The 27,788-nt window shown below is 52.3% G+C and overlaps 1 protein-coding gene and 1 long non-coding RNA gene across 6 annotated transcripts in view; one reads left to right on the top strand and one right to left on the bottom strand.

The window, feature by feature from the left end:
* Nucleotides 1-20,079, top strand: part of LOC115898674 — a 32,358-nt gene extending 12,279 nt beyond the window's left edge. The window contains exons 1-4 of one of the 2 annotated variants that reach the window (XR_004058353.1): nucleotides 7,336-7,669; nucleotides 8,007-8,602; nucleotides 18,461-18,603; nucleotides 18,793-20,079. This is a non-coding gene — a long non-coding RNA (uncharacterized LOC115898674). Of the gene's footprint in view, nucleotides 1-7,335; nucleotides 7,670-8,006; nucleotides 8,603-18,460 lie in introns of those variants that run through there. The other variant, XR_004058352.1, reaches the window with a different exon arrangement.
* NLGN3 (neuroligin 3) lies at nucleotides 482-27,788 on the bottom strand. 4 transcript variants are annotated; one of them, XM_010368605.2, is made up of 8 exons: nucleotides 27,527-27,788; nucleotides 24,335-24,991; nucleotides 23,637-23,696; nucleotides 18,981-19,040; nucleotides 17,151-17,300; nucleotides 7,224-7,409; nucleotides 3,729-4,518; nucleotides 567-2,431 (listed from the first exon to the last, which is right to left on the bottom strand). In XM_010368605.2, the coding sequence occupies exons 2-8, from the start codon at nucleotides 24,789-24,791 to the stop codon at nucleotides 1,588-1,590; spliced, it is 2,547 nt and encodes an 848-aa protein (XP_010366907.1). In that variant the 5' UTR covers nucleotides 24,792-24,991; nucleotides 27,527-27,788; the 3' UTR covers nucleotides 567-1,587. The 4 variants fall into 4 exon arrangements, with proteins under 4 accessions (XP_010366908.1, XP_010366909.1, XP_010366907.1 ...); XM_010368606.2 differs by lacking the exon at nucleotides 23,637-23,696 and having other exon boundaries at nucleotides 482-2,431; nucleotides 27,527-27,650; XM_030933921.1 differs by lacking the exon at nucleotides 27,527-27,788 and having other exon boundaries at nucleotides 24,335-25,099.

Here is a 27,788-nt window from a genome sequence, read left to right as displayed (position 1 = left end):
GCTCTGTCAGTCACTCAAGGCCAGGGAGTCCACGTCTGACGCTGCACTGGATTCAGATAGGAGAAAGAATTTTAGCATGTTAGAGGTCAAACCTCCTCCCAGCCCCCAGTCCAAGGTGAGGGCTGGGTGGTTGCAGCAGAGGAGGAGGAGGAGAAGGAAGAGGAGGAGGAGGCCGCAGCGGTGGCAGAGGAGGAAGGAAGTATTTTTGCCATTTCATTAGGAGGCCTGAAGTGCTGAGAGGAGGCTTCAGCTGCAGGAACCCAGCGCGCTGGGGGCAGGGGGATGGGAAGAGCAAGCTGATTAAGATTGGAGAGGCCTTCACGCAGGGGCCGCCAACCCCCCGCCCAACCCCGCACAGTGCAGCCCAGACTCATATCAGCTTAAAGATACAGGCGGCAGGGGGAGACTGCCTGATTCCCAGCCCACAGGGGCACCCTGTTTGGGAGGTCTGCTGGGGCAAGGCCTGTGCAAGGGAGGCAGGTTGGGAGTGCTAACTGGATTTTTTATTTTTATATCAAGACACTGTGTTTAAAATTTTTACAAAGGACAAACTCCATGGGTTTCCGTTAGTGTTTTAAGAACTTTTCTTTAAAAAAAAAAAAAAGCCAACAACAACAAAAACACCGCCTTTTTGAAAGAGAAATGACAGACACAAAAGAGACTGTAAAGAAAATGGGGTGAATTTCTGATAGCATTTCCCCAAGGGCAGAGGCAAAACCCAGATCAGACCTGGGGGCCCAATAGTAATGTGGCTTCCGTAGTACCTTGTTCACCAAATCTAAGGTCCCCTGGTCTGGCCAGGCCAACGCTGCCAACGCTGTTGGCAAGTCACCCTGCAGGCTCTGCAGCCCTCCACACGGACACAGAGAGCGTTGGAGATCTCTCCCCTCCGGCCCTCCAGCCCCATCCAGCGCTAGCCCCTTTCTCCTTCCACCCCATGGTCTTGCTTGAATCTGTTACCTTCCTGGGGGTCCCGTTCCTTGGTCTGATTGTGTGAGCACTGGGGGTCCTAGAGCCAGAGAGACCTTCGGGCCTAGAGCCCTCCCTTCCAGAGCCTCTTAGCACTCACGGGTTGGAAAAGCATTTGTTCCAAAATTAAAAAAGAAAAATCAACAAAACAAGACCCAGAAAAAAGACCAAGTCCTGGGGAGGAAGAGCTATTCTGCTCTGTAAAGCTCCCAAGTCTGGAGTTGGTCGGTGGTGCAGTTCCAAGAGAGGCCGAAGGCGAGCACCAAGGGGGTGTCCAGCTGTTGCTTTCAGGCCCCCCAGGAGTGTCTGTGGTCAGGCTCAGGGAGCTGGCTTCAGCTGCTGTTTCATGGGTCCTCGGTTTCCCAAGGACTCATCTGCGTCCCCATTTAAAGGGTTTGTTCAGGTTTACTTCCGTATTTGTGTTTTTGTACATGCGGGTGCATGTCCACATCTGTCTATGTTTGTGCGGGTGGAGCTGCTGTAGGGTGTGGGTGCGTGCGTATACATATATGTGTGTGCGTGTGTGTGTCTGCATGTGTGTGTGTGTGTGTGTGTGTGCATGTGTTCCTGGATCTGGGAGGGAGGGAGCCGGGAGATTGGCTGTGCTCTGAGCTGGAGCTATACCCGGGTAGTGGAGTGTGAGTGGGGTAGCCCGGTACTGTTGAACCCTGCAGCAAAGGTGTTATAGGGGTGCAATGTCTGCAGCCCTACCAGGGAGTTGGGGATCATAGTGATGGTGTTGGGGGTCATGAGTGGGATGTCATCTGGGGAGCGCCGCAGGGTCAGGGTGTAGTCGGGCAACGCAGTGAGGCGCAGCGTGTCATGGGGGGGACCGGCCTCACACTCGTGGTGGGTGGGGCCCAGTTGTAACGCTGCCAGCTCCTCCTCTGGAGCAGCTCCCAATTCCGGGGCCCCGGCTCCCCGCTGAGGGCTAGGCTGCCGCAGGGGTTCCTGGCGCCGTTTGTCCTTACGGTAGTAGAGGGCAGCGAAGGCCAGAACGTTAAGGAACAGGAGGGAGGCCCCCACGGCGATGGTGACACTTAATTCAGTGGAGTAGTCACGAGGGTTCTCCACCAGGAGTGGCCCTGCATCCTGGTCGCCGTTCCAGGACCCCTGGGCATTCTCGTTGCTGTAGGCAGGTGAGATGGCTGGCCGCTTGGTGCTCCAGGTCTTGCCATTGGGCCTGCGGGTGATGTGGGAGCTGTGGGTGGTATCCGGAGGCGGCACTTTGGTGGTGGTGGACGTATAGTGGAACATGTCATGCAGGTTGTATAGGTGGGGCACCAGATGTTTCCAAAAGGCCACTTTAGTGGCCCGGTAATGATCTCGGACCCTTGGTTTCAGCCCGATGTGAAGGTAGAGCTGGTCTCGGGGATTGTATTTGGACCAGGCCACTTCCTCAAAGCGGTTGGCCTTGGTGTGAATGAACTTGGTGTCCTGGGGGACCGGCTTGTTGGGATCCCTGAAATACCACATGGAAATCTGGGGTCACCACTCTATCTGGTTGAGGAAAAGGCCCAGCATTTTTCCTGTGACAGCCAAACCTCTTTCCCAGTTCAGAACTTCCCACCGTTTCCATCTTTTTCAGGGTCCCCCCTGCTCTGCCCACACTTGCTTCTTCCCCAGGGCCTGAACTCCTATCTCCTCCTTCCCGGCACTCATCCTTTAAGATTAAGGCTATAGATGCTATTTCTTTGCACATGCTACTGAGCATTTATCAATCTTTTCAGCTGCCCAGTTTTGCCAGGAGCCCCCTAATAAAGGCTCTTTCTTTCTTTTATTAAGCAAGCAGAAATTGCTGAACCTGAAGTCTCTGTCTTTCTTTTCTTCTTCTTTTTTTTTTTTTTTTTTGAGACAGAGTCACCCAGGCTGGAGTGCAGTGGTGCAACCTCGGCTCACTGCAACCTCTGCCTCCTGGGTTCAAGCAATGCTCCTGCCTAAGTAGCCAGGACTACAGGCGCCTGCCACCACACCTGGCAAATTTTTTGTATTAGAGACAGGATTTCGCCATGTTGGCCAGGCTGGTCTCGAACTCCTGAGCTCAGGCAATCCGCCTGCCTCAGCCTCCCAAACTGCTGGGATTACAGGTGTGAGCCTCCGCGCCCGGCCCTGAAGCCTCTTTCTGAAGTACCGCATTCCTATTTCGCATGACCTCTGACCAGCTAACCTTGAATCCTGTAGTGTGTGTGTATGTGTGTGTGTGTGTGTGTGTGTGTGTTTGAGATTAGGTCTTGCTGTGTCACCCAGGCTAGAGTACAGTGGCATGATCACAGTTCAGTGTAGCCTCAACCTCCGGGGCTCAAGCGATCCTCCCACCTCAGCCTCCCAAGTACCTGGGACTACAGGTGCACACTACCATGCCCGGCTAATGCTTTTTCTTTTAGAGACAGGGTCTTTCTATGTTGCCGTGGCTGGTCTTGAACTCCTGGGCTCAAGTGATCTGCCTGCCTTGGCCTCCCAAAGTGCTGGGATTACAGCCGTGAGCCACTGGGCCTGGCTCAATCTCATAGTTCTTCCAGTAACTCTCATTCCTTCCTAGTCCCGATGCTAACTGAGTTCTGAGCCTCAACAACATTTTTGAAGGAAGGAAAAATGGCATGAAAGACTCAGGAAGGGGAGGTAGGAAGATGAGTGAAGGGGTTCCAAGCAAGATTTTGGGAACATCTTAGGAAGGGATATGATGGAAGAGATTTAGCTAGAGGAGTGGAGGGGAGGGCATGCTGGGGTCTCAAAGAAGAAAAAACCTATTTTCTCCTTACCCAGTCTTGGCAAAGTTGGTCCAATAGGTCATGACGACAGCACTGAGCATAACATCATTCTTGGAGAAGTTGCAGGGGAAAAGGTCAGTGGGGCCTACCATAGGAACCCCAAAAACATAGGGTACTTCATCCCCATGAGCTGCATCTGACCAAGCAGGCTTCATGAGGCTCTGGCAGTGATGATAGAAGGCGTAGAAGTAGGTAGGTGAGCCGTAGCGGGCGTGCAGATCGGCTGTCACCACTGAGGGCTCTACCCACTGGTGGTCAGTGAAGAGTGCCACCAGTGTTTTACGGCGGGTCTCAGGGTTGTCACGGTCTGCCCAGTCTGTATACATGAACTTGATGGTCTCTCGCAGGGTGTCCTTACCCTCAGGATACCCATACAGATTGTCCACAAAATTGGAGACAGAATAGTCAAAGTCAGTGCCAGAGACACCATCCTCAGGGTCCACCACCCCTTCCACAAACTTGAGACCCTCACCCTGATTGACACCTAGCATGATGTCATAGTTGAGGAACTCGCCCTGCTCCATGAGGATCTCAGGGTCATCAGGAATGACATCACCATCAATCACAGGGCCAAAGGCCACGTGATAGCGGGCTGGCTGGATGTCCTGCTCTACCAGCTCCTTGGCACTCTTTTGCCGAAGACAGTCCACCATATCCACGGTGTCCAGCACATTACAGCCCACTTTGTCTGCCAGCAGGCTGGTGTACTTCACTGGTTGGTAGTTCACAGCCCAGCTGGACAGAGCAGAGCCACTTTGGATGATGGCTCTCTGGAAAAGTCCTACAGAAGACAGGTAGCACCAGGTCAGATCTGTCGTGTCATACATAGCCATAAATCCCCTCATTCCTTTGTCACTGAGGCTGCCCCATGGTTTAAATGGGCTAGGAAGGGGGAACAACTCTTTTGGCAGGGGATGATGTAGGGCCAAAGGAGGGGTTGCTGAACCCCTTCCTTGACAGCTTCCTCCATCCCTTCCCTGTCTTGGTGCAATGACTGGTAACTTAGGGGTTAAGGCAATGTCAGGAAGAATTAACCCCTTGAATCCCAGACGTCAGCCCCCTTATGCCGCCTCTCTTTATCTCTCCTTGTCTTCCCCTCTTGCTTCCTGCCCAGCTGGGCCCAGCTCTGTGCCAGCGCACCACCAGGGAGCTGGCACTTGCACCACAAAGGAGTCTTTTTCATGAGAGATGAGAAATGCAGGCAGGCAAGAGCCCCACATTCTGAGGGTTTGGGGAAGGAGCCCAAGGGCAAAGGCCTTAGGGTCTGAAAGTCTCCAGGGAATCTGTGCTCCCCATCTGTGGTCTCCACTGAGACTTTGCTTTTTTTTTTTTAGAGATGGAGTTTCACTCTTGTTGCCCAGGCTGGAGTGCAATGGCAGGGTCTTGGCTCCACGCAACCTCTGCCTCCAAGGTTCAAGCATTTCTCTTGCCTCAGCCTCCCGAGTAGCTGGGATTACAGGCATGCGCCACCATGCCAGGCTAATTTTGTATTTTTAGTAGAGACAGGGTTTCACCATGTTGGTCAGGCTGGTCTTGAACTCCCGACTTCAGGTGATCCGCCTGCCTTGGCCTCCCAAAGTGCTGGGGTTACAGGCGTGAGCCACCGCACCTGGCAGAGACTTTCCTTTTATCTGAAACTACTGATAATTCAAATTCAGATTTTCCCCCAGCAGAGAGGGAACCAGTCCCCCAAACTCAAAAAGAAGATAATTTTCCCCCTCTGGAAAAAAAAAAAAAAAAAAAAAGGATATCATTCTGTTCCTGGCCCCAACATTCCCAAGGGAGAATTTGTCCCTTAGGCACACAATTCCATTCCTTTAAGAGAAAGCCAGTTTGCATGAGTGGAAAGAGAGGGAAAGAAATGATAGATTACTACTTAAAAGACAGCCTCATTTTCCCAAAGATTATTCTCCATGCATCAATTACAGAAAAACAGAGAGAACAGGTCTTTAAAGAAGTCAAACCTTGGCCAGGCATAGTGGCTCACACCTGTAATCTCAGCACTTTGGGAGGCCGAGGTAGGCGGATCGCTTGAGCTCAGGAGTTCGAGACCAGCCTGGGCAACATGGCAAAAACCTGTCTCTACAAAAAAAAAATTCTCCCCAAAATTAGCCGGGCATGGTGGCATGCACCTGTAGTCCCCAGCTACTCTGGAGGCTGAGGCAAGAGGATTACTTGAGCCTGGGAGGCGGAGGTTGCAGTGAGCTGTGATCGCACCACTGCACTGGGAGACAGAGCCTGGGGGACAAAGCGAGATCTTGTCTCAAAAAAAAAAAAAAAAAAAAAAAAAAAGTCAAACCTCCAGAGACACAGGCCCCCTATGAGACAAAGCATAGCACCACTCCAGGAAAGGCTTTCTTCTCCTGGGGGAGGAGTCCCCAGTCAGAGGAGGCACAGAACGTTTTTTCAGGCCAAGGCACCCTTGCAGCCTGTCATTTCACCCTCCTTTGGGGAAAAAGGGGAGATTCCTGTTCTCACTATGGTCACCTAGGAACACAGTCTCTCTCTTTAGAGATGCAGATCCCACCTGAGTCCTCCCTCACCAGGGTAGTCCCTGGAGGGGCAAAGACAGAATTTCTAGGTCAAAGAAGGTGGTTCTTCTCTCTCAGAGAGACAGAACTTCTTCAGAGAGACACAAAGTCTTCCTGTGAGAATGTCCCTAACTCAGGGGGTTAGTGTTCAATTAAAAAAGAAAGAAAGCATCCTCGCTCACAGATTTCCTTACTTCAGAAAAGGGCACCTATTTCAGGAAGATCTTTCCTTCTTGAGAAGCTCAGCTTTGCCTCTCAGAGATAGAATGTTCCCTGTAGTCCAGAGGTGGAGAAAACATTTCCTGCCGAGCAAAAAGGACCTATTTTGCTCTCTTGGAAGGGTCACTGGCAAAGGGACCCACCACAAGGAAAGTGGCCAAAAATGAAAATCTCCCCGGCAGCTTGCACAGTCCGGGAAGAGGTCTGGAGTCCAATAATAGACCATTGTCCTATGGAAGGAGCCCACCTCACGGGTTAGTGACTCTCATTTCAGATCCACTTTCCCCTCTAGGACGTTTCCCCTCTTGTACAGACTTGTTCTTCAGAGAGAAAGGCAGAGAATGGGTGTTTCTTAGACCTAGAAACCAATTTCCACCCTATATCTCTACTGTGAAGTAACATGTCCTTCCCATACTGAAAGATCCCCCCCAACCCCTGTCAAACTATTGTCCTCTGAGGGGACAGTCGTTCTATTCCCACTCCCCCAGATAAGACTCCCACATCAGAAGGAGAATCTTGCTTTCCCGGGACATAAATGGGATTCTCTTCCTTCCCTCTCCAGCTTTGGGAGAAGTACTTCTCCCAGAGGAACATTTCTCTTCCACTTCTTGCCAAAGGGATACCAAGCTGGTAGAAGAGAGCTGGCCGATTCCCTTGGATGCCCTGGGGGCATGGATGGAGCATGCTGGGCAACCAGCACTTGGCTAGTTCATGTTTTGCCCCATGAGTTACTCACCCTCTGAGTGATGTGACAACGTGAGGAGGCTGACGCAGGATGCACCAATGCCTGAGCCAAAGACGGTGATCCGGCGGGGGTCTCCCCCGAAGAAGGCAATATTCTCGCTCACCCAGCGGAGGGCCTGAATCTGGTCAAGGAGCCCATAGTTGCCCTTGGCAGCCTGATCTCCAGTACTCAGGAAACCTGGATTCGACAAAGGGCATGAGGACAATGAAGGCAGAGGGATGGAGGATTTGGGTGATGACGGCAGGCAGGGTCAACAGGGGAGGTGGGGATAGAGAATGAGCACGCAGCGTAGTTCTTCCCACCTAACTAACTTAAACCAGTGCTCCTTTCTGCAATATCCAGCATCGTCAACAGAGGAGGGGTCGGCTCCCTGCCTCCCACCTGTTATCCAGCTTGGAAGGAGGGGTCTGCAGACCATTTGAAGTGGATGCCTCCAGGTAGGAGACAAACTGCAGAAACTGCAAATGTCTAGAACTCAGCATTCTCTGCTCTGAGGTACTATTGAGGACCTTACCCTAACATCTGGCAAGATAGAATGGAAACCTTGGAGTCAGACAGTCCTTGATTTGAATCCTGGCTCTATCACATCTTAGCCATGTAGTCTTGGGCACTTAGTTTAAAATCTCTGAGCCATAGTGTCCTCTTCTGTAAAATGGGGATACAAATACCTCACAGGGTTGTAACAAGGATAAAACGAATATAAGCATCTATAACATGCTCAGCACATTGTAGCTCTATAGTTACTCCTCTTTCCCCTTTCTTCTCTCTCCAAAGGAAGTGCAGATGATCCCAAGAGGCAACAATCCCTAAACTCTCCTTGGCCTTCCTGCTCAAATCAGTCCCTCTCCACTTCTTTCTGGGGCCTCGATGGCCCCCTTCCCCTCATTTTCAGGGCAGGCCCTCATTTCCCTCCCTTGGAGACCTAACGAATCAGAAACTCTGGGGGTGAGGCCAGCAATCTGTGTTAACAAGCTCTCCAGGTGATGCTGACACCTGCTAAAGTTGAGAAACCACTGGATCAGACCATCTTTTTCATCTGGTGGAGAAATAGGAAAGTAGCGCAGTGCGTTACCACAGAAACAGGTCTTCCCGCCCCCCCACTGGAATTTGCTGCTGAGGAGACATGTCACCATGGAGACTACCTTCCCACCCACCTGCTGGGATTTGCTGCTGTGGAGACTTGTTGCCATGGAGACTACCTTCCTGCCCACCTGCTGGCTATCCCACAGATATGTCCTATATTCCCCCCTACTCTGCTTCCATTTTAGACTGATCCTGCGGCCTTATTTCATCTCTCTTCCCTGAATCCTTGGGTCCGTTGGAAGGCTCTGTCTTCTCCTGCCATAGGCTTTTGGAAGAAGTCTTTGGAGGTGGGTAATTGTGGAGCTCCTACACATTGGAAACCCACACTTGGATCAGTATTTTTACTCCCCAGTTAAAAGCTCATTCACAGCACCTGGAATCAACTTTGTGAGAAGCCATGTTGGAGAAGGCTCCCAGAGCTCATGGGGAGTTCTCTGGTGGTCCTTGCAGTCCATAGGCAGAGGCTGAATTCAAATAGACTCAAGCAGTCACAAGACCTCACCACTGTCTTTCTCAAGTCCTTCTGTACCTAGCTTCTGCAAAAGAGCTCATCTCATCCTCTTCAAGTGTGTTATTAATTTACCTCTGGTACAATTAAGTATGTAAAGTACTTAGTTATTTCTCCCGGGCCCTAGTCACAAGTCCTCTTTAGCCCCAGGTTCCAGAGGAGGAAATGAGAATGAATTAGAAAAAGCCTGCATGACGATGAACAAAGGAACCCTTGCTCTTCCAGACAAGGAAACCAGCTTTTCCTTTGCATGGACCATTCAGAAATGGAAACTGCTCCTTTGAGTCTTAAAACCTTGGCCGGGCACAGTGGCTCACACCTGTAATCCCAGCACTTTAGGAGGCTGAGGTGGGAGGATCACTTGAGGTCAGAAGTTTGAGACCAACCTGGCCAGTGTAGCAAGATCCTGTCTCCTTTTATCTTTAAAACAAAATAAATTAGCCAGTTGTGGTGGTGCATGCCTGTGGTCCCAGCCACTCAGGAGGCTGGGGCTGGAGGATCATTTGAGCCTAGGTGTCAAGGCTGCAGTGAGCTGTTATTACCCCACTGCACACCAGCTTGGGGGACAGAATGAGACTCCATCTCTAAAAAAGCAAACAAACAAAAAAATCCCTCAAAACCCCAACTCTGTTGACCATGATCCAACCCAGCTGCCCAAGCCTTGGGACCCTCTGGCAGAAATCACTGTCCTTCTTTCAGTCCTCCCTCCCTCCTCTCTCCTTCCCCTGTATTCTCCTTTCCTTTTCTTTCATGTAGGCAATAGTGGTCTTGGCTTCAGCCTTTTCCAAGGCATCATTTACTGAAATGTGTCAAACATGTCTGCCCTGATCAGCAGGCAAAGCCTGCATTTGGATGTAGTAGAGCAGACTTCTCCAACATGTATCAATTTCCTGGGTTAGGAACAAAGGCCTGAAAGGGCTGGATGGAGGATTTTTTTTTTTTTTAATTTTTTATTTTTTTAGAAGGAGTTTCACTCTTGTCGCCCAGGCTGGAGTGCAATGGCACGATCTTTTTTTTTTTTTTTTTTTTTTTTTTTTTTTTTTTGAGACGGAGTCTTGCTCTGCCGCCCAGGCTGGAGTGCAGTGGCCGGCTCTCAGCTCACTGCAAGCTCCGCCTCCCGGGTTCACGCCATTCTCCTGTCTCAGCCTCCCGAGTAGCTGGGACTACAGGCGCCCGCCTCCTCGCCCGGCTAGTTTTTTGTATTTTTTAGTAGAGACGGGGTTTCACCGTATTAGCCAGGATGGTCTCGATTTCCTGACCTCGTGATCCGCCCGTCTCGGCCTCCCAAAGTGCTGGGATTACAGGCTTGAGCCACCGCGCCCGGCCAATGGCACGATCTTGACTCACTACAACCTCTGCCTCCCAGGTTCAAGTGATTCTCCTGTCTCAGCCTCGCAAGTAGCTGGGATTACAGGTGCCTGCCACCACACCTGGCTAATTTTTGTATTTTTAGTAGAGATGGGGTTTCGCCATGTTGGCCAGGTTGGTCATGAACTCCTGACCTCAGGTGATTGGATGGCGGCTTTGACCATCACTCTCTGCTCCCTCAGATCCTATGAGCCTCTGGATAAGGGGACCTGAAGCATGTGGATGATGCCATGTCAATGATCCCTACTCCACGAAGAGTCCTACTTGAAATACCATCTCCAGGCCAGGCGCGATGGCTCATGCCTGTAATCCCAGCACTTTGGGAGGCCGAGGCTGGCGGATCACCTGAGGTCGGGAGTTCGAGACCAGCCTAACCAACATGGAGAAACCCCGTCTCGGCCGGGCGCGGTGGCTCAAGCCTGTAATCCCAGCAGTTTGGGAGGCCGAGACGGGCGGATCATGAGGTCAGGAGATCGAGACCATCCTGGCTAACACGGTGAAACCCCGTCTCTACTAAAAAATACAAAAAAAACTAGCCGGGCGTGGTGGTGGGCGCCTGTAGTCCCAGCTACTCAGGAGGCTGAGGCAGGAGAATGGCGTGAACCCGGGAGGCGGAGCTTGCAGTGAGCTGAGATCCGGCCACTGCACTCCATCCTGGGCGACAGAGCAAGACTCCGCCTCAAAAAAAAAAAAAAAAAAAAAAAAAAAAAAAAAAAAAAAGAAACCCCGTCTCTACTAAAAATACAAAATTAGCCAGGCACGCCTGTGGCACATGACTGTAATCCCAGCTACTAGGGAGGCTGAGGCAGAAGAATCGCTTGAACCTGGGAGGCGGAGGTTGCAGGGAGCTGAGATCGTGCCATTGCATTCCAACCTGGGCAACAAGAATGAAACTCCATCTTAAAAAAAAAAAAAGGAGAAAGAAAAAGAAATACTATCTCCAACAGGCTCAGGAAGGTGACAGCAAACCTGACCAACCACAAGCACACAAAATCTGGCATTCTGGGAGAGGTCACTCACTGCTAGTTCCCAGTAACTCAACCATCCACAGAAACCGTGTGAGAATGAAGGGTGAAATACCCAACTCCATAAACTGTCAGAATAAATCGGAGCCAGTCTCCCTGGGCCCAGGTTTATACTGTAGTTCACAGTAAACTGCTCGTCAACAGAATATGGGGGAATCTGGCAGATTGTAACAAAACCAGATATTTGTGTCACTCAAGACTTGATGTTTACTGGGTTTCGGTTTGCCTGGAGGGTACCTGAGCAAGCACGTAGGATTCAATTCTGGAACCTGGAGTAAAAAACGTGGCAAGTTCCTGCTTGCTCAGCCTCAGGGATATCCACATCCTATATCCTGCTGGAGTCCCTTTCTTTGTTGGCCTCAAGCCCAGTGGGGCCTCCTCAAATAATAGCTACCCCTCTGCCTTGGAGAGGATTCATGGATTAGCCTGTGACATTCTCAACATGCACGAATCACCCAAGATATCTAGAAAAGCACCTTAGAGGCCGGGCATGATGGCTCATGCCTGTAATCCCAGCATTTTGGGAGGCTGAGGCAGATGGATCACCTGAGGTCAGGAGTTCAACACCAGCCTGGCCAACATGGTGAAACCCCGTCTCTACTAAAAATACAAAAATTAGCCGGGCGTGGTGGCAGGTGCCTGTAATCCCAGCTACTTGGGAGGCTAAGGCAGGAGAATTGCTTTAACCCGGGAGGCGGAGGTTGCAGTGAGCCAAGATCGCGCCATTGTACTCCAGCCTGAGCGACAGAGCGAGACTCTATCTCAAGAAGAAAAAAAAAAAGAAAGAAAGAAAGAAAGAAAAAGAAAAGAGAAGAAAAAAGAAAAGCACCTTAGAGTGATCCGCCTGATGAGTTCAGTGCTCAGGAAAGCTGATGAGAAGGAGAGTGAATGAATGCCTGTGACTGGGGTCCAAAACGAGCCACCTGTTCTGGGATGCTTTGGGCAACAAAACAACAAAGGCTGCACTACACAGGAAAATTCCCAAGCATCAGGGACAAACCCATGTTCTACATCTGGTGTCAAGAGACAAAAACATCTTATATGTACCCAGGATCCAATACGGGCTTATTGATTATATTTGTGTTCCAAAACAGGAACTGAAGGGTATGTAGGAAGTGGTGAGGAACTTCTGAGCAAATCTCAGTGTAGGACGACTCCTTCTGAGTTTTCAGTAATATTTGATCATCAACTGCTTAAGCCCAAAGAAGAATGTTCCTGCCCCCCAGATGTGCTGTTCTGGTTATCCAAATGACAGGGGGCTGTCAAGTGCGAGTTCTTAACCTGATTTTTGTGGATGAACTTAAGAGGGATCTGTAAAATTGTTTTTTCTTTATTTCTTTCTTTTTCTTTTGAGATGGAGTCTCACTCTGTTGCCCAGGCTGGAGTGCAGTGGCATGATCTTGGCTCATTGCAACTTCCGCCTCCCAGGTTCAAGCGATTCTCCTGCCTCAGCCTCTTGAGTAGCTGGGACTACAGGCGCATGCCACCATGCCCAGCTCATTTTTGTATTTTTAGTAAAGACAGGGTTTCACCATGTTGACCAGGCTGGTCTTGAACTCCTGACCGCAGGTGATCCACCCACCTCATCCTTCCAAAGTGTTGGGATTACAGGCATGAGCCACCGCCCCCGGCCCTGTAAAATTGTTTTCTTAAGCATGTGCGTGTCTGTGTGTGTGTGTGCACGCATGTGTGCATCGTTCCAGGGAAGAGTCCAGAGCTTTCATCAGAATCTCAAAAGGGTCCAAGATCCCCTAAAAGGTTAAGAACTTCTGGTGTAGAAGCTTAAGGATTAGAGCAGCTGAAGGACTCTGAAGTAATCAGCAAATCAGGATATCATACAGAATGCTCACCAGCGACAGCCTTCTGTGCGGCACACAGTTCCCAACTGACGCTGGAGAGTTCACATCCTACGTGAAATGCCGAGCCTCTCTCCAAATCCTAAGTCTCTCCTTCTGTCTCCTCTCTGCTTCCTTTCCCTGACTCTCTCTTGTCCTCTCCTTTTCTTCCTTGCTTTCTCCTGTCTCTCGCCCTCTTTTCCGTGCTCTCTTTCTTCATTCCTAGCTGCTCTGAAGCATATTTTTAATATTCTTTGTATTTTCCAGTAAACCTTATAGAATGGAGCATTGTGTTTATACTTTTTTAAGCAGCTGAGTTGAGTATTTCCTGTCACTCTAAGAAAAGAAAGTAGCAAAATTACTTTTGGCTTTGAACTACCGTGTACATGTGTCTGTATATCTGTTTGTGATTACATTTGCACGTTCATTCCTCTCTAGAAACTGTGGAGCCCAGCTGGGCGCGGTGGCTCACGCCTGTAATCCCAGCACTTTGGGAGGCCAAGGCAAGTGGATCACTTGAGGTCAGGAGTTCCAGACCAGCCTGGCCAACATAGTGAGACCTTGTCTCAACTAAAAATACAAAAATTAGGCCGGGCACGGTGGCTCAAGCCTGTAATCCCAGCACTTTGGGAGGCCGAGACGGGCGGATCACGAGGTCAGGAGATCGAGACCATCCTGGCTAACACGGTGAAACCCCGTCTCTACTAAAAAATACAAAAAAAACTAGCCAGGTGAGGTGGCGGGCGCCTGTAGTCCCAGCTACTCGGGAGGCTGAGGCAGAAGAATGGCATAAACCCGGGAGGCAGAGCTTGCAGTGAGCTGAGATCCGGCCACTGTACTCCAGCCTGGGCAACAGAGCGAGACTCTGTCTCAAAAAAAAAAAAAATACAAAAATTAGCTGGGTGTGTTGGTGCACACCTGTAATCCATAATCCCAAATTGCTCAGGAGGCTGAGGTGGGAGGATCTCTTGAGCCTGGGAGGTCAAGGCTTCAGTGAGCCATGATTGCACCACTGCACTCCAGCCTGGGTGACAGAGTGAGACTCTGTCTCAAAAAAAATAATTAATTAATTAATTAATTAAAAAAAGAAAGTGTGCGGCCCTAGTGTGCGGGTTTCCAGCCACCTTCATGGTACCATGAGATCCAACAGGACAGAACAGCTTACAAGAGCCTCACCATGGTGTCTGAGGTAATGCAGAAAGACAGAGGGGCAGGGGCAGAACCATGACATCCCAACATCCCAAGCCTACCAGACCCTGAGGAGACCAGCGTGAATGGCCTGCATGCTCCCTATTCAGTGTCCCAGGTGCCAATGAAGGGGACACAGACTTTGCTTTTTTCAAGGAATACCATTTCTGCAGTTTGAACCCCAAAAAGGTACCTTCCTATCTCACATAGTATTAATTGTAAGCCAAGAGAAGATTGCCATTCTGTGCATACAACTGCACCCAGAAGTGAAATGCAGCCCCGGGGCCTCTGGGATTGGAACTGACAAAGCATTATAGTCAAGAGAAAATTAAAAGCCAGGCGTGGTGGCTCACGCCTGTAATCCCAGCACTTTGGGAGGCTGAGGCGGGCAGATCACCTAAGGTCAGGAGTTTGAGACCAGCCTGACCAACATGGTGAAACCCTGTCTCTACTAAAAATACAAAAATTAGCCGGGCATGGTGGTAGGTGCCTGTAATCCCAGGTACTCAGAAGGCTGAGGTAGGAGAATCACTCGAACCCAGGAGGTGGAGGTTGCAGTGAGCCAAGATAGTGCCATTGAACTCCAGCCTGGGTGACAGAGCAAGACTCTGTCTCAAAAAAAAAAAAAAAAAAAAAAAGAAAAAGCAAATTAAAATAAGGCTGGCCGGGCTCGGTGGCTCAAGCCTGTAATCCCAGCACTTTGGGAGGCCGAGACGGGTGGATCATGAGGTCAGGAGATCGAAACCATCCTGGCTAACACGGTGAAACCCCGTCTCTACTAAAAAATACAAAAAACTATCCGAGCGAGGTGGCGGGCGCCTGTAGTCCCAGCTACTCGGGAGGCTGAGGCAGGAGAATGGTGTAAACCCGGGAGGCGGAGCTTGCAGTGAGCTGAGATCCGGCCACTGCACTCCAGCCTGGGTGACAGAGCGAGACTCTCAAAAAAAAAAAAAAAAAAAAAAATTAAAATAAGGCCCTTGAGGTGGGAGGATGATCACTTGAGCTCAGGAGTTCAAAACTGGCCTGGGCAAGAGTGAGACCCTGTCTCAAAAATTAAATAAAAATGAAATGAAATAAAATAAAATACAGTCATGTCCCCTAACTAGCCATGGAATAAGCCATGCCTAACTGCTGGTTTAGCACCCATATGCCTACAGACCTGACCAAGAGCCTATACTCCCGCTGAAACTCTTCCTCCAGGAAGAAGTTGGCTTCTTCATGCCACTACAGGGATGCGGGGCTTGGGGAAGCATGAGCAGGGCCCTGTGTGCTTAGTCACCCTCTCTGAGGCACTCATTTACCTCAAGACCTTCACCATAGATAGGCATGGGTGGTCACCAAGGAAGGTACAGGGTCCAGGGGCAGCCTAAATGACTGACACAAGCTTGTGCACAGCAGAGAATGCGGGGGTGGGGAAGTGTATGGGTGCATATGAGGAGGCATTTGGGCAATGAGCGCGTATGAATGGGAGTATGTGTGTGATGGGTGGGATTGTGCAGGGGACATGCACAGAGAGAGTACAAGGAGTGTGTATGTGTGCATATACGGGGTAAGGAAGTGTGGGGGGACTTGGGGGGATGCGGTTGGGCGTGGGTAGAGGTGTGTGTGCATGTATGGATACAGGTGCAGCCCCATGTACACGGATGTGTATGTATTTGTGGGGTGGGGTGAGGGGAGAAGTGCATGGGTGTGTGCTGGGTGTACATATGCAGGCTGTGTATGGAAGAGTGTGCGCATTTATATGCATGCATGTGCGATGTGTGTGTGGGGGGGAGTGTGTGTGTAGGGGAGTGTATGTGTAGGGGAATGACATAAGGGCAGTATGTGGGATGTATGTAGATGTGGATATGGTGTGTCTGTAGTATCTGTGTATGTGTAGGGTGGGACAGTGTGGACAAACGGGTAAGAGTATATGTATGTAGGGAAGGGGAATGTTGGTTTGTGTTTCTGAGGAGATAGGGACAGGTGTGTGTGGTAGTAGGTGGGTGTGTAAAGTGGATGTGGAAGTGGGGTGTGCAGGGGGATACGGGTGTGTACAGGTATGTGTGCGGGGTGGGTGAAAGGAATATTTATATACGTTTAAGGTGTATATGTGTGGAGTTTGGGTGTGGACGTGGATGTGCAGGGTGTAGGTTTTTGTGTGGGCTGTAAATATGGGGGTAAAGTGTGAGTGTGGGTGTGTATGCGTCATGGGTATGGGTGTAGATGTGGCTACAGAGACATGGGGAGAAGTACATGAGCATGTGTGTGTGCATATGCAGAGGGTGAGAGCCATCTGCGGGGTGCAGATGTGGAGTACACAGACCGTGTGGGTATGTGGATATGTGTTCTGGAGAGACTATGTGAATGGAGTTACCTGGAGTGCTGGGAGAATGTGTTTATATGTGAGGGGCCTGGAGATGTGAATGTGGGGCTAGGTGTGTGTACTTTGTGGGGGTGAGTGAGAAATCACCGTCTACCTGCAGGTGCATGGCGGGGTGGATGTGTAAACACGTGAAGGTAAATAGGTGTGTGGCCATGGAGTGGACTGGAAGGAATATCTGTGCATGTGTGGGGTGTTTAGGGATGTGGGGCGGGTGGGTAGAGGTGAAGACAGGACAGTGGAAAATTGAAGCATCCTACAAAACCCAGCCAAGTGAAAGTCTGGAAGCAGAGACCTGGCTTGGGACCTGAAAGAAGGTATGAAGTTTGAATTGAATTTCCAGTGGCATCTAAACCTTCCAAGAAAGGGCCTGGGGATATGGGGAAGCCCCTAGCATTTGGGTAGGGGCCAGAGGATAACACCATTTTGACTGTGGTTATTAGCACCAGCTAGAGAAGCAAGGCTATCTGTTTTTAAATTCTCTAGCACTCTTTCCTCCCCTCCTTGAGAAGCCAGTCTTCCTTCCAGGCAGCAGACAGGGAACCATACCTAGCACTCCAACCCGATAGTTGAGGGTGATGACGATGACATTGCCATAACTGGCGAGGACGCTGCCATCAATCATGTTGCCTGTCCCTTCCATGTAAGAGCCTCCATGGATGTAGACCATGACGGGTTTAGCACCACTGTCCCGGATGTCTGCAAGGAGAAGGGGTGAGACACAGGCTGGGTGGGATGCCCTTCTTCCCCAACCCCCGCCAGCCCGGGGGGTGGGTGCGGGCAGCAAAGCTATCCCAGGTGCCAGGACACCACTGCCATCCCTGAGGGCAGGACTCATGAGGCTGCTCAACCTGGAGCTCAAGCATCAGCCTGAGATGGTGGGACTTCAGTGATGTTTTTGAAGGCTCTGGTTTCAAGTGTCTCCCAGCTGAAGGCAGCCAGGCATGTGATATAGCCAGGCCTCAGTGGGCCATGGCTGGGCCCTTGGGGGCGGGGGGCCGCAGAAAGGGGAAGGGCTGGTCCTTTAGCCACATCAGGTGAGTCGCTGCCCTGGGCACCCAGGAGTCCTGGGACCTGACATGGCTTTAGAGAGCAGGAGCTGGGGAGCCCTGAAGCCCCCAAGACTAGACCAGTTACATGGAAAAACGGCCATTGGCAGCAGCTGGCCCCCCAGTGCAGACAGAGACAAGAGGTGTGGGAATAAGGGGTGGCACAGGGAGAGAACAAGGAAGGATGTGGGGAAAGGGGAGTGAATGGCAGAGATAGGGTGGGGGGAACCTTGTTGACATGGTTTCTTAGCCATGTGCCCATTTCCCCATTCTCCCCGGGCAGACTTAACCAGAAGCATTGGGGATGGGGCAGAACTAAGAATGACAGAGCCTGCTCCCAGTCAGCACCAAGATGAAGATGGAGCCTCCCCAGAGGCCATTCAACAAGGGACCATCAAGCAGCTGCTCCCAAGCCCAGGCAGCACGGCATCAGGGCTGGGGCAGTCAAGAGAAGGCTCCAGGCCTGATCACCTCTGCTGTAGCCTGTCAGTCTGTGAACTGGACCAATACTTTCTGCCATGCCAGCACAGCCCTACCCATCACCACTGGGCCCCCCTGAGATGCCTGGCCCCTTTGGGGCAGAGGGGCGGGGCCAGGGCATGGAGGAGGAAGGGATGCTCTCTGCTGCAGAGCAAACAGAACTTGTTTCTCCAAGGAGGAAGGCTGGTCCGATCATTGCCCAAGGATCTTATGCCATTTATTGATGGCTGTGGTGTCCTGGCCTTAGCCTGGCATTTTAGCCCACTCTTTCTGGCCTTGTCTTGTACCTACTGCAGCCCCTGGCCCTGAGACCATCTCTCTCTTTTCTAGGATAAGGCTGGGGAGGTTCTGGTGCTGCTTTTCCAGCCCCTTTGGTTGTCACTGCCTCACTCCCCAGTTCGCCGTCCTGCGGGGTCCCTTTCCCAGAAGCCAGGCTCCCTGTGAGACACAGGGGTCTCTTCACTGAAACACAGGTAATCTCCTTGATGTTCCGTTGCCTTTGTCCTCTCCCCACCCTCAGTGGTCCTGCTTTCTCTCCACTCTCCCTGCTGCTCAGTAGGGGCAGGTGCCTCTGAACCACAGAAGATGGGGAAGGGGCGGGAGACCCAGGCAAGGAGGATGTCCTCCCCATGGCTCTGCTTGTGGTCCCCTGCTCCTGCCAGCCATGTCCATCACCCCGGAACTCCCAGTGGCCAACGGGGCCAAAGACAGATGAACAGCCCAACGGCCTTGTACAGGAACAGAAACACACCAATGGACAGACAGACAGACAGACGGGGCTTCTCCCCATTGAGAAGGGGAGGGGCTCTGTGCCATGCACCAGCCGCCGCGCCCTGCAGCCCCCAAATACCTTCATCTTCATCCCCGTCATTATCCGCTAAGTCCTCGCCCTGTTTCTTAGCGCCGGATCCTGGGGACCAGACACGGGGAGACACAACAGCACAGAACAGAGAACAAAACAGAGAGAGAATTCAAAAACAGCATGACTGCAGTGTGGCCCAGCAAGCCAGCTCCGGGCCTGGGCCCAGGACAGGCAGGAGGGATGGCAAGAACTGAGGGAATGGGTGGGCTGAGGCCCAGACCTTCACCAGGATGATGGTGTTGCAGGTCCCTGCTGTGCTGGCCTCTCTGCACTGCCCTGCCCCGCCTCCCTGTCCCCAACAGCCCATCTCAACCAACTACCTTTCCAGTGAGGAAGGAGGTAGCAGCAAGTGGGCCAGGGCACAGAGCCAGAGACCCACTCAGGAGAAGGATTCATTCTGGGTGGAAGGGGCTGCTCGTGTGTACACAGGCAGGTTGAGCTGGAGAGCAGGGTCAGGTACCAAGGGTGAGGGGCGACATTGCCAGCAAGGGTGGAGGTTGTGGATATGAGGTACTTAGGGCAGAGATGTGTACAGGGACCCCAGGCCTGAGCTCCTGGGGCCCAGTGGGCAGGTTCAAGCTGGGCCTCAGCTGACCCTGATCCCCACAGGAGAAAATGGGAGATGAAGCTTTCCCTCTGGTCTTCCTTGTTGGAGCCCCTGCTCTGGTTAATGGCAAATGGGGTTCCTGCCCACAGGAACCAGTGTTGAGAGCAGCAAGCATTGCTCTGAGATGTAGAGAGAGCCAGAGAGGGAGAGAGGGAGAGAAGAAAGGGGAAGAGGAGAAAGGGATGGTGAGAGAGAGAGAAAAAAAAATAGAAGAGAAACAAAGAGATAGGAATAATGGTCACAGCTCCAACCATGTACTGAATATTTACCATGTGCCAGACACTCTACTTCTGCCATATTGTTTGATCCTTACACCCCAATGAGATAGGTCCTATCCTTATTCCTGTTTCACTGATGGGGAAACTGAGGTTCAGAGGGGTAAAGTGACTTGCTCAAGATCACACAGCTAGGAAGTGCTAGAGGTGCGATTCGCACCCAGGTCTGCTTGACTCCAAAGCCCATGGTCTTTCCACTGCATCATGCCACCTTTCTGGGGTGGGGGAAAGGGGAGGGGAGGGAAGAAATAGATGAGAAAAGCAGTGGGGCATGGAGGGGAGGGGAGAGAAGGGGAAAGGAGGGTAGAGAAAAAAGAAGAGACTAGAGGTGAGAAGGGAAACATTTAGGATCTGGGGCTAAGCTGGCACAAATTCTCCTTCCTGTTCTAAGGAGGCTAGAAGTGCATCCTGGTGATGGCCAAGGAGGGAGAGGACCGGCTGTCTGGATGCTGGTCAGTGTGTGGAAACAGAGGGGGCTGTGCTGCCACCCCAGGGCTTGCTCTCTTGCATCTATGACATCAGATACCCTCAGCCTGGAAGGAGCAAAGAGCCCTCTTTCCCAGCCGGTCTGGACTCTGATGACTAGATTTCCTTACAGCCATTCATCAAAACAGGAACTGCCCTCATCCTACAAAATGGCTTTTCAACTAGGACAAGAGTACAGCTCTAGGGGAGAAATTGCCTCTGGCTCCCTGAACTTCCGGTGGCACCTACCGTCTTAATACATTAGCTCAACACCTGCCAGTGCTGTCCTCAGAAACCTAATGGGACATGGGTATCATCCCTCACACTGTGGACAGCCTACCAAACAGAAAGAAGTCACTTATCCCCAGACACGAATTCCTTCCAACTTGATGGGGTGGGGTGTTGGGGAGATGGGGCAGGTCTTCCCCAGGAAACACTTCATTTCCCATCATCCCTGACTTAGAAGATATATCCCTTGTGAACCCCTCTGAGAGTGTCCCTGGGTTGCTGCATTGTCCCAGCCTTCTTCACACAGATGCCTCTGCTCCTTCAGCCTGGCACTTGCTGGGCAGCTCCTAGCTGCCATGCCTCTTACCCAGGCCAGCCTGACTGCCGACCCCCATTCCCAGACCCTGTGCCGCTGAGGGATCCCAGCCAGGCCGGCCCCCAGACCTCTGCACACCACAACCCTAAGGACCTCTGGGGATGGGTCTCCCTCAAGAGGCGGGATTTGTCACTCTTCCAAATGGCCACCAGGTCCTGGGTAGGGAACTAATTTGAACAGCGAAATGACCAAATGCCTTCCCTTGCACTGTCTGGAACCCACTTCCTGATTGGCCCATGGGACTTAGGGAAACCAGCTGAGTTTTTTTTTTTTTTTTTTTTTTTTTTTTTTGTAGATAGAGTTTCACCCTTGTTGCCCAGGCTGGAGTTCAATGGCACCACCTCAGCTCACTGCAACCTCCACCTCCCGGGTTCAAGTGATTCTCCTGCCCCAGCCTCCCGAGGAGCTGGGACTACAGGTGCGTGCCACCATGCACCTGTATTTTTAGTAGGGATGGGGTTTCACCATATTGGCCAGGCTGGTCTTGAATTCCTGAACTCAAGTGATCCACCCACCTTGGCCTCCCAAAGTGCTAGAATTATAGGCATAAGCCACTGTGCCCGGCCAAACCAGCTGAGTTTTAATACAAGGCTAAGAGCTTCTTCAGAGCAGTGATTAGGCCTTTAGTCATTTCTAGATCTTTCCTCTACCTCACATCCCTCCACATCCCAACAATACCTAGCACATGGCCTTGCCCACAGTCAACAATCACAATCGGTAAATGTGCATGTTTGAGCTGGGGCTTCCAGTCTGCTCTCTGGCCACACTCTCAGGGCTGGACTGGACAGCCCAAGGCTCTTACTGGGAGATCACTCTTCCTAAGAAATGGTTAATGTGAATGCCATCTTCTCTCCTGCGGGTTTCTTTTCTTTTCTTTTTCTTTTTTTTTTTTTTTTTGAGACGGAGTTTTGCTCTGTCGCCCAGGCTGGAGTGCAGTGGCACGATCTTGGCTCACTGCAAGCTCCGCCTCCTGGGTTCACACCATTCTCCTGCCTCAACTTCCCAAGTAGCTGGGACTACAGGTGCCCACCACCACGCCTGGCTAATTTTTTGTATTTTTAGTAGAGATGGGGTTTCGCCGTATTAGCCAGGATGGTCTTGATCTCCTGACCCCGTGATCCGCCCACCTCAGCCTCCCAAAGTGCTGAGATTACAGGCGTGAGCCACCGTGCCCAGCCACTCCTGCAGGTTTAAGAGACCTTCTTCCTGAATTCATTTATAGGCTAATGGAATGCTAAGGCCAGAACTGTCCCCTACCAACCTCAGATGTGGAAACAGAGGTTCTTGAAGGAAAAGACTTGCCTAAGGTCTCGCTGTGAGTTGGCAGCAGAGCTGGGACTCAGGCCTTGTGCTTCCCAGACCTGTACTCTTTCTGCAGCACCATGATGCTTCTGAATTACACGAAAAACATCAATTGCCTATAGTGTGTGAGGTCCTGGGTGGGATATGGGGCTGTGGTGAAATACTATCCCTAGAGCAGCGGGTCTTACTCCATGCTCAGGTGTGCATTAGAAGCACTCAGGGCTCATGTTCAACATATAGATTCCCAGGCTCTGCCCCCAGAAATTCTTATTCAGTAAGGAGCACCCCATCCCAGGAATCCTGACAACCCCATTCTGAGAAACTCTGCCCTAGGACATCAAAGGAAAACAAACTCCCAGCTTGTCAGAGGGTTGTAGGGATCAAGCTGTGATTTTTCCACCTGTTCCTTAGGCTGTTACTGTTCCAATTCTCCCCAGCCCAGCCACATCTCACCATTTTTTTGAGTTGGGGAGATGGGAATGAGCAGATGGGAGTTGCTTCCGTGTGCTACAGTGGAAAGAACATGTCCTGAGGGTCAAGAGACCCAGGTTTTGGTCCCAGCTCTGCCACAGACCAGCGACGGGGGCCTTGAGCAGCAACAAGTCACTCCCCTGGGCCTGTTTCCTCATCTGTAAAATTGGGATACTGATTCCTGCCTTAGATGTTTCCAGAGATATAGGGAGGATTCTACAAGGTAAATGCCAAGGCACTTTACAGAAAACATAAAGTGATATTCCAACAGGAAGAATTATTATACAGGGGGAGAAACTCCTCTCAGCATGAGGGTAAATTTAAAATTCAGGATCTTGTGCCTCCTTTCAAGTCCATAGTTCCCAGAGACCCCCAAGTTCTGCCACCAGAGCAGCGTGGGTCTATCAGCTACACTCTGGCCAGAGGTGGTGGGGTGGGAGGCAGAGGTGTGTATGGCAGGAGTTATTAAACCTGTGTACACGTGTTTGGTCTAAGCTTCAGGGTGGGACAATTGAGTCTAGACTTTCAATCCAGGAGAAAGAACACAGAAGGGATGGTCTTCTGGCTCCACTCACTAGGAAAAGGGTGGAGCCTCTGGCTCCATCTTGGCTTCCTAGAGTTTCTCCTGAGGTGTCACCAAGAGAGCCACTGGCTCTGCCTTTGGCACACACTTTAGGGTGGAATTTGGGGCTGGGAATATTGGAAGAAATAGGGTTGCTGCTTCTGCTCTGAGGCTGCCTTAGGCCACCAAATCCTCCCTGCAAGGCAGCCAGGGCCCTCGGATGAGGTGGCGCTTATGCCTGCTCACCGCCCCCTGAGCCTGGACTACTTGGAGGAAGGCTGGGTCCTGGGGGCAAGGGCAGGTGGGCAGGCAGCCCTCCCTCTCTCTCTCTCTCCCTCCCCGCCGGCTCGCTACCTACCTCCTTTCCTACAAATTTTCTTGTTGGGCTTTCGGGCGCATTCCTTGGAAATCCGCTTTACTGTAAAATGAATAAAAAACTAAAAAATAACAGGAGGCCTCTGCCCAGGGGCATGCACCCCCCACCCCCCAGGCCCCAAGAGCTGAGCTGCTCTGCAGGCGGCACATGGCAGAGAGCCTGTCCCACCATCTCCTTGTTTCTGTCACTTACCTTAGTGTGACCCCCGCGGGAGGAGGCATCAGCTAGTGAAAGAGGAGGCACCTAAGCATTGCCCACCAGGCTTGCCCCCCGCCCCCCACACACCCAGCGTCCTTGGCCACACACACCTACCACCTTTCGAAGCAGGTGGAATGGCAACAGGGGGGCCTGGTGGAGCCAGCATCCTCCCGCGGGCAGCTGCCAGTCGTGACCCATACTCCCCCAGGGGACCCCCATCCAGCACTGGACCTAGACCCATCAGAGCTCTCAGGCCGGGCCAGGCCTCTCCTGGCAACAGTGTCACTCACACATGGGAGCTCGGACAATGCTGGGAGAGGGAAGAACAGGGAGGGGGGTGGGAGGCCAAGCAGAGTGATGGTTAGAAGCATTTTCACAGACAGACAGACGCATGCTGCAGGGCACACAACCACATGCAAGCCACAAACACAACAGGGCAGGCGGGAGGCAGGGAGGGCACAGTGCCTGGCCGCAGCACTCACCATCCTCCGTCGGCACATAGACGTTCAGGTAGAGACAGTCTTCGTTGGGCTCCTGGATGTAAGTAGCGACGATATCCAAGTTGGCAGTGAACCAGACTGGCAGCATGACTTCGGGCACAGCTGTGTGGATGTTCTGGGGGCACACTGGGGGAAAGTGTGTGGCGTTCCGGATGCCCGACCAGGATGGGGGTGGTTCAGGGGGCAGGAAACGTTTCTCGCCGATCGGGGGAGCTGCGTAGGGCACCCCCAGGTATTGGTCCACAGGCCCCAGGATCTCACTGGGCAGTGGTACCCGGGCACCCCTTAGCTTCCCAAAGTGAGTGTTGACTGTGGGTGCTGGGGCCTGGGTACTGGCCCTCAGCGCCAAACTGAGGAACCACAGGGTGAGGCACAGGCTCCTGCCAACCGTGGGCTTGGGGCTCAGGGACAGCGAGGGCGGGCCAAGCCGCAGCCACATGTTCCGGGCAGGGGGACTGGCAGGAGAGGCAGACTCCAGGGTCACAGCATCAGCCCAATAGGCAGCCCCTTCATGGCCACACTGACTTGAACCTCAAAACTGAGCTCTCGAGGGACACCTACAGGTGCCCAGCAACGTAGAGAGCAGGTCGTCCAAGCACCACAGCTTCAGAAAGGGGACTCCCTCAGGGCCAGACAGGCCTGTGGAAAGAGGGAAGTATGTGTCATCCAAGATGGTCTGGGAGGGTGACAGAGTTGGTCTTTGGGGGCCCCACTGGGCTTGGGCTATTCTCTTATAGGCAGGAGAGGTTTCACATGGCCAGGGGCCCAGATGATCCACTGCCAATCAGAACCATTCTATGTGCCTGACCATGGCTAGAAAATCCAAGGGGTTTGACAGTGACAGTTGTTGCCACTGCAAGTTCCCGGTGCCCAACTTCAACCCCACAGTCAAAGGGGTTCATCAGGGTCGGTTGGAGCCAGAGTAGCATGTGACAGCCAGGGGGTGGGGAGAAACAAAGATGGAGCTCAGGTCCCCGGGCATGCTGCTTGAGCAGAGCTGTGTAGCCCTTGGGACCTGGTAAGCCCACACAGGGACCTCCACTTCAGGACAGGGTGGGATTGTCAACCTCACTCTGGGACACTAAGACACAAGAACAGAAAGCAGCGAATCGGCAGAGTCCCACAGAGAGACTCCCTTACCCTCAGGCAGGGCAGAGGGCAGGACAGCCATTCACCGGAGTCCCTGGACCCTCCTGCGCCCCTTCTGTACATTTCTCCTCAGCCCTCACTGCTCCCAAATCCTTAAGCCTTGGTCCTTTCAGTTGGCTCTCTCTTAATTCACACCGAATTCCAGAAGTGAGGTAGAAAGAGTTCTGCCTAGCACCCTAGGCATTGTGGATGCTCTTCCGGTGTATTATAAAATAAACAACGGAGCGTGGGGAACACATATTCAGAGACTCATAGAAATAAACTCACAAAGACTCAAAGAGGGAATGAGAGAGACCAAGCCAGGATCACAGACACTGCGATATTCACTCACAGAGACATACATTCCAAACCCACAGAGATCCCCTCATATAGTCCCACATTCTGAGACAGAGCGCCTCACATAGCCAGAGCCTCACAGAGTGATACATTCAGAGACACACAGAGACTTACTGAAATATAATCACACATACCCGCATAGGTAAATATCCAGACACATGCAGCATAATGGTGACACATAGGTGGAGACAGAAACAGAAATAGCAACACACTCAGACACACAGGCCTTCTGACACAGTTACACAGTCAACACATAGACACAGGCACACACAGATACTCCCGCATGCTCCCGCACACACACGCACACACATGCACATGCACGCCACATGCACATTTAGTTTTCCTCCATTTCTCCCGCCTTCCCAGATTGCAGGCCTGCTCCTTTAAGAACTGGCTGAAGGGGTGGGGGAGGGAGATTGGGAACGCCCGGCAATCAGCCACCACGAGAGGGGAATGAGAATGTGTGTGTGTGTGTGTGTGTGTGTGTGTGTGTGTGTGTGTGTGTGTATGTGTGACAGAGAGAGAAAAAGAAGAAAAAGGAAGAGGAGGGAGGGGGGGTAAAGTGGCTTAAGGGGTGGGGGCTCAGAGGAAATGAGGAAATGGGGAGCAAAGTATTGGGGGGGAAGATCCCAGACACTGCCCAGAATGCACCCGGGTCGGGGGAGGAGGGGAAGGGGAAGGAAGGGGTAGGAGTAGGGAGGTGGGGCAGGAGGGAGTGGGTGGGTGTGTGTATGGGGGGGGATAGTCCGCAGCTGAGTTCACACAATCCCCCCATTCACCGTCTCCATGGCAACTCCAGGGCACAGACCGCTCATTCACACAGCTTCCCCGCCAGCAACCCCCCCACATTAACCCCCTCGGTGCTGCCCCCACCCCACAAATTCCATTAACCCTTTCCGGATGACCCCCTCTCCAGTAACCCTTCGGCGCCAAATGCCAAATTCTCCTTTGAGTCAATTCCCTGCAGCCCCTCCCCCGTGAACACCTAGACAATCGGACCGACCCCCAAACGCCCTCTGTACCCTAGGACCCACTGTGAATCCCCAAGGCCAAGATCTCCATCCTTGCCCAACTTGCAATTTGGGAGAAGACAAGGGGAGGCAGCAATGCCAGGGATGAGAATGGCATCTGGGGGTACTTTTGGGGCTGCAGAGGTGTTGGGCGCGGGGCATTGTGCAGGAATGGACCAATATTGAGAACTGCAGTATTGGGGGCTATGAGGGCTTGGAATGGATTGGGGGATGGAGTTGCACTGGAATGGGGGATGATAGGATAAAGGCCTCCATTGGGTGGGGGGGCTGCAGAGAGTGGGGGAGGGAGCCTGGCTATGAGATGCTATGATGGAAGGGGGATGGAGCTGCACTGCAGGGGAGGGGGGACTGGCAATGTGCAATCCCGGGATGGGGCTGGGGGCCCTCAATAGGGGTATTTTGATGAGCGTGCGGGATGGGCTGTGGAAATAGAGGAACCATGGGCGGGAGGATGATAGGGATGCGGGATTTAGGGAGGAGGTAGAGGAGAGAACAGAAGCGGGGGAGGATGGGGGTCAGGGGTGCCGATGGAGAACATGGGGTTGAGAGGGATGGGGGCCACTGGCTGGGGAGTGGAGGAGCCTGGGATAGGGAGGGGTTAGGATGGGGGCAAGGTATGGGCAGCTAGAGGATGAGAGACCGGGGCAGGCGGCCTCACCTGTTCCCCGGGCTGCTGCAAGCGACTGAACCGGGCCACGGACCACCCATATCGCCTCCAGGCCAAGGGCTCCGCACCCGAATCCCCGAGATCAGCTCTCCGGCAGCCTGGCTGCTGTGCCCGCGCACCGAGGGGGCGCGCTGCGCGTGCCCGGACACGGGGGGGCGCGGTCCCTGCCATTAACTCCTTTTGTGCCAGAGATGGCTCAAGTCCTGGGGCATGGCCCAATTCCCCCCATGCTCAAGCACGTTCCGCTCCCTCT

The sequence above is a fragment of the Rhinopithecus roxellana genome, chromosome 7 (assembly GCF_007565055.1).
Source record: "Rhinopithecus roxellana isolate Shanxi Qingling chromosome 7, ASM756505v1, whole genome shotgun sequence".
In the NCBI taxonomy this organism is placed as follows: domain Eukaryota; kingdom Metazoa; phylum Chordata; class Mammalia; order Primates; family Cercopithecidae; genus Rhinopithecus; species Rhinopithecus roxellana.
The sequence above is the reverse complement of the archived record's forward strand: the minus strand, read 5'-3'. Positions and strand labels throughout refer to the sequence as shown.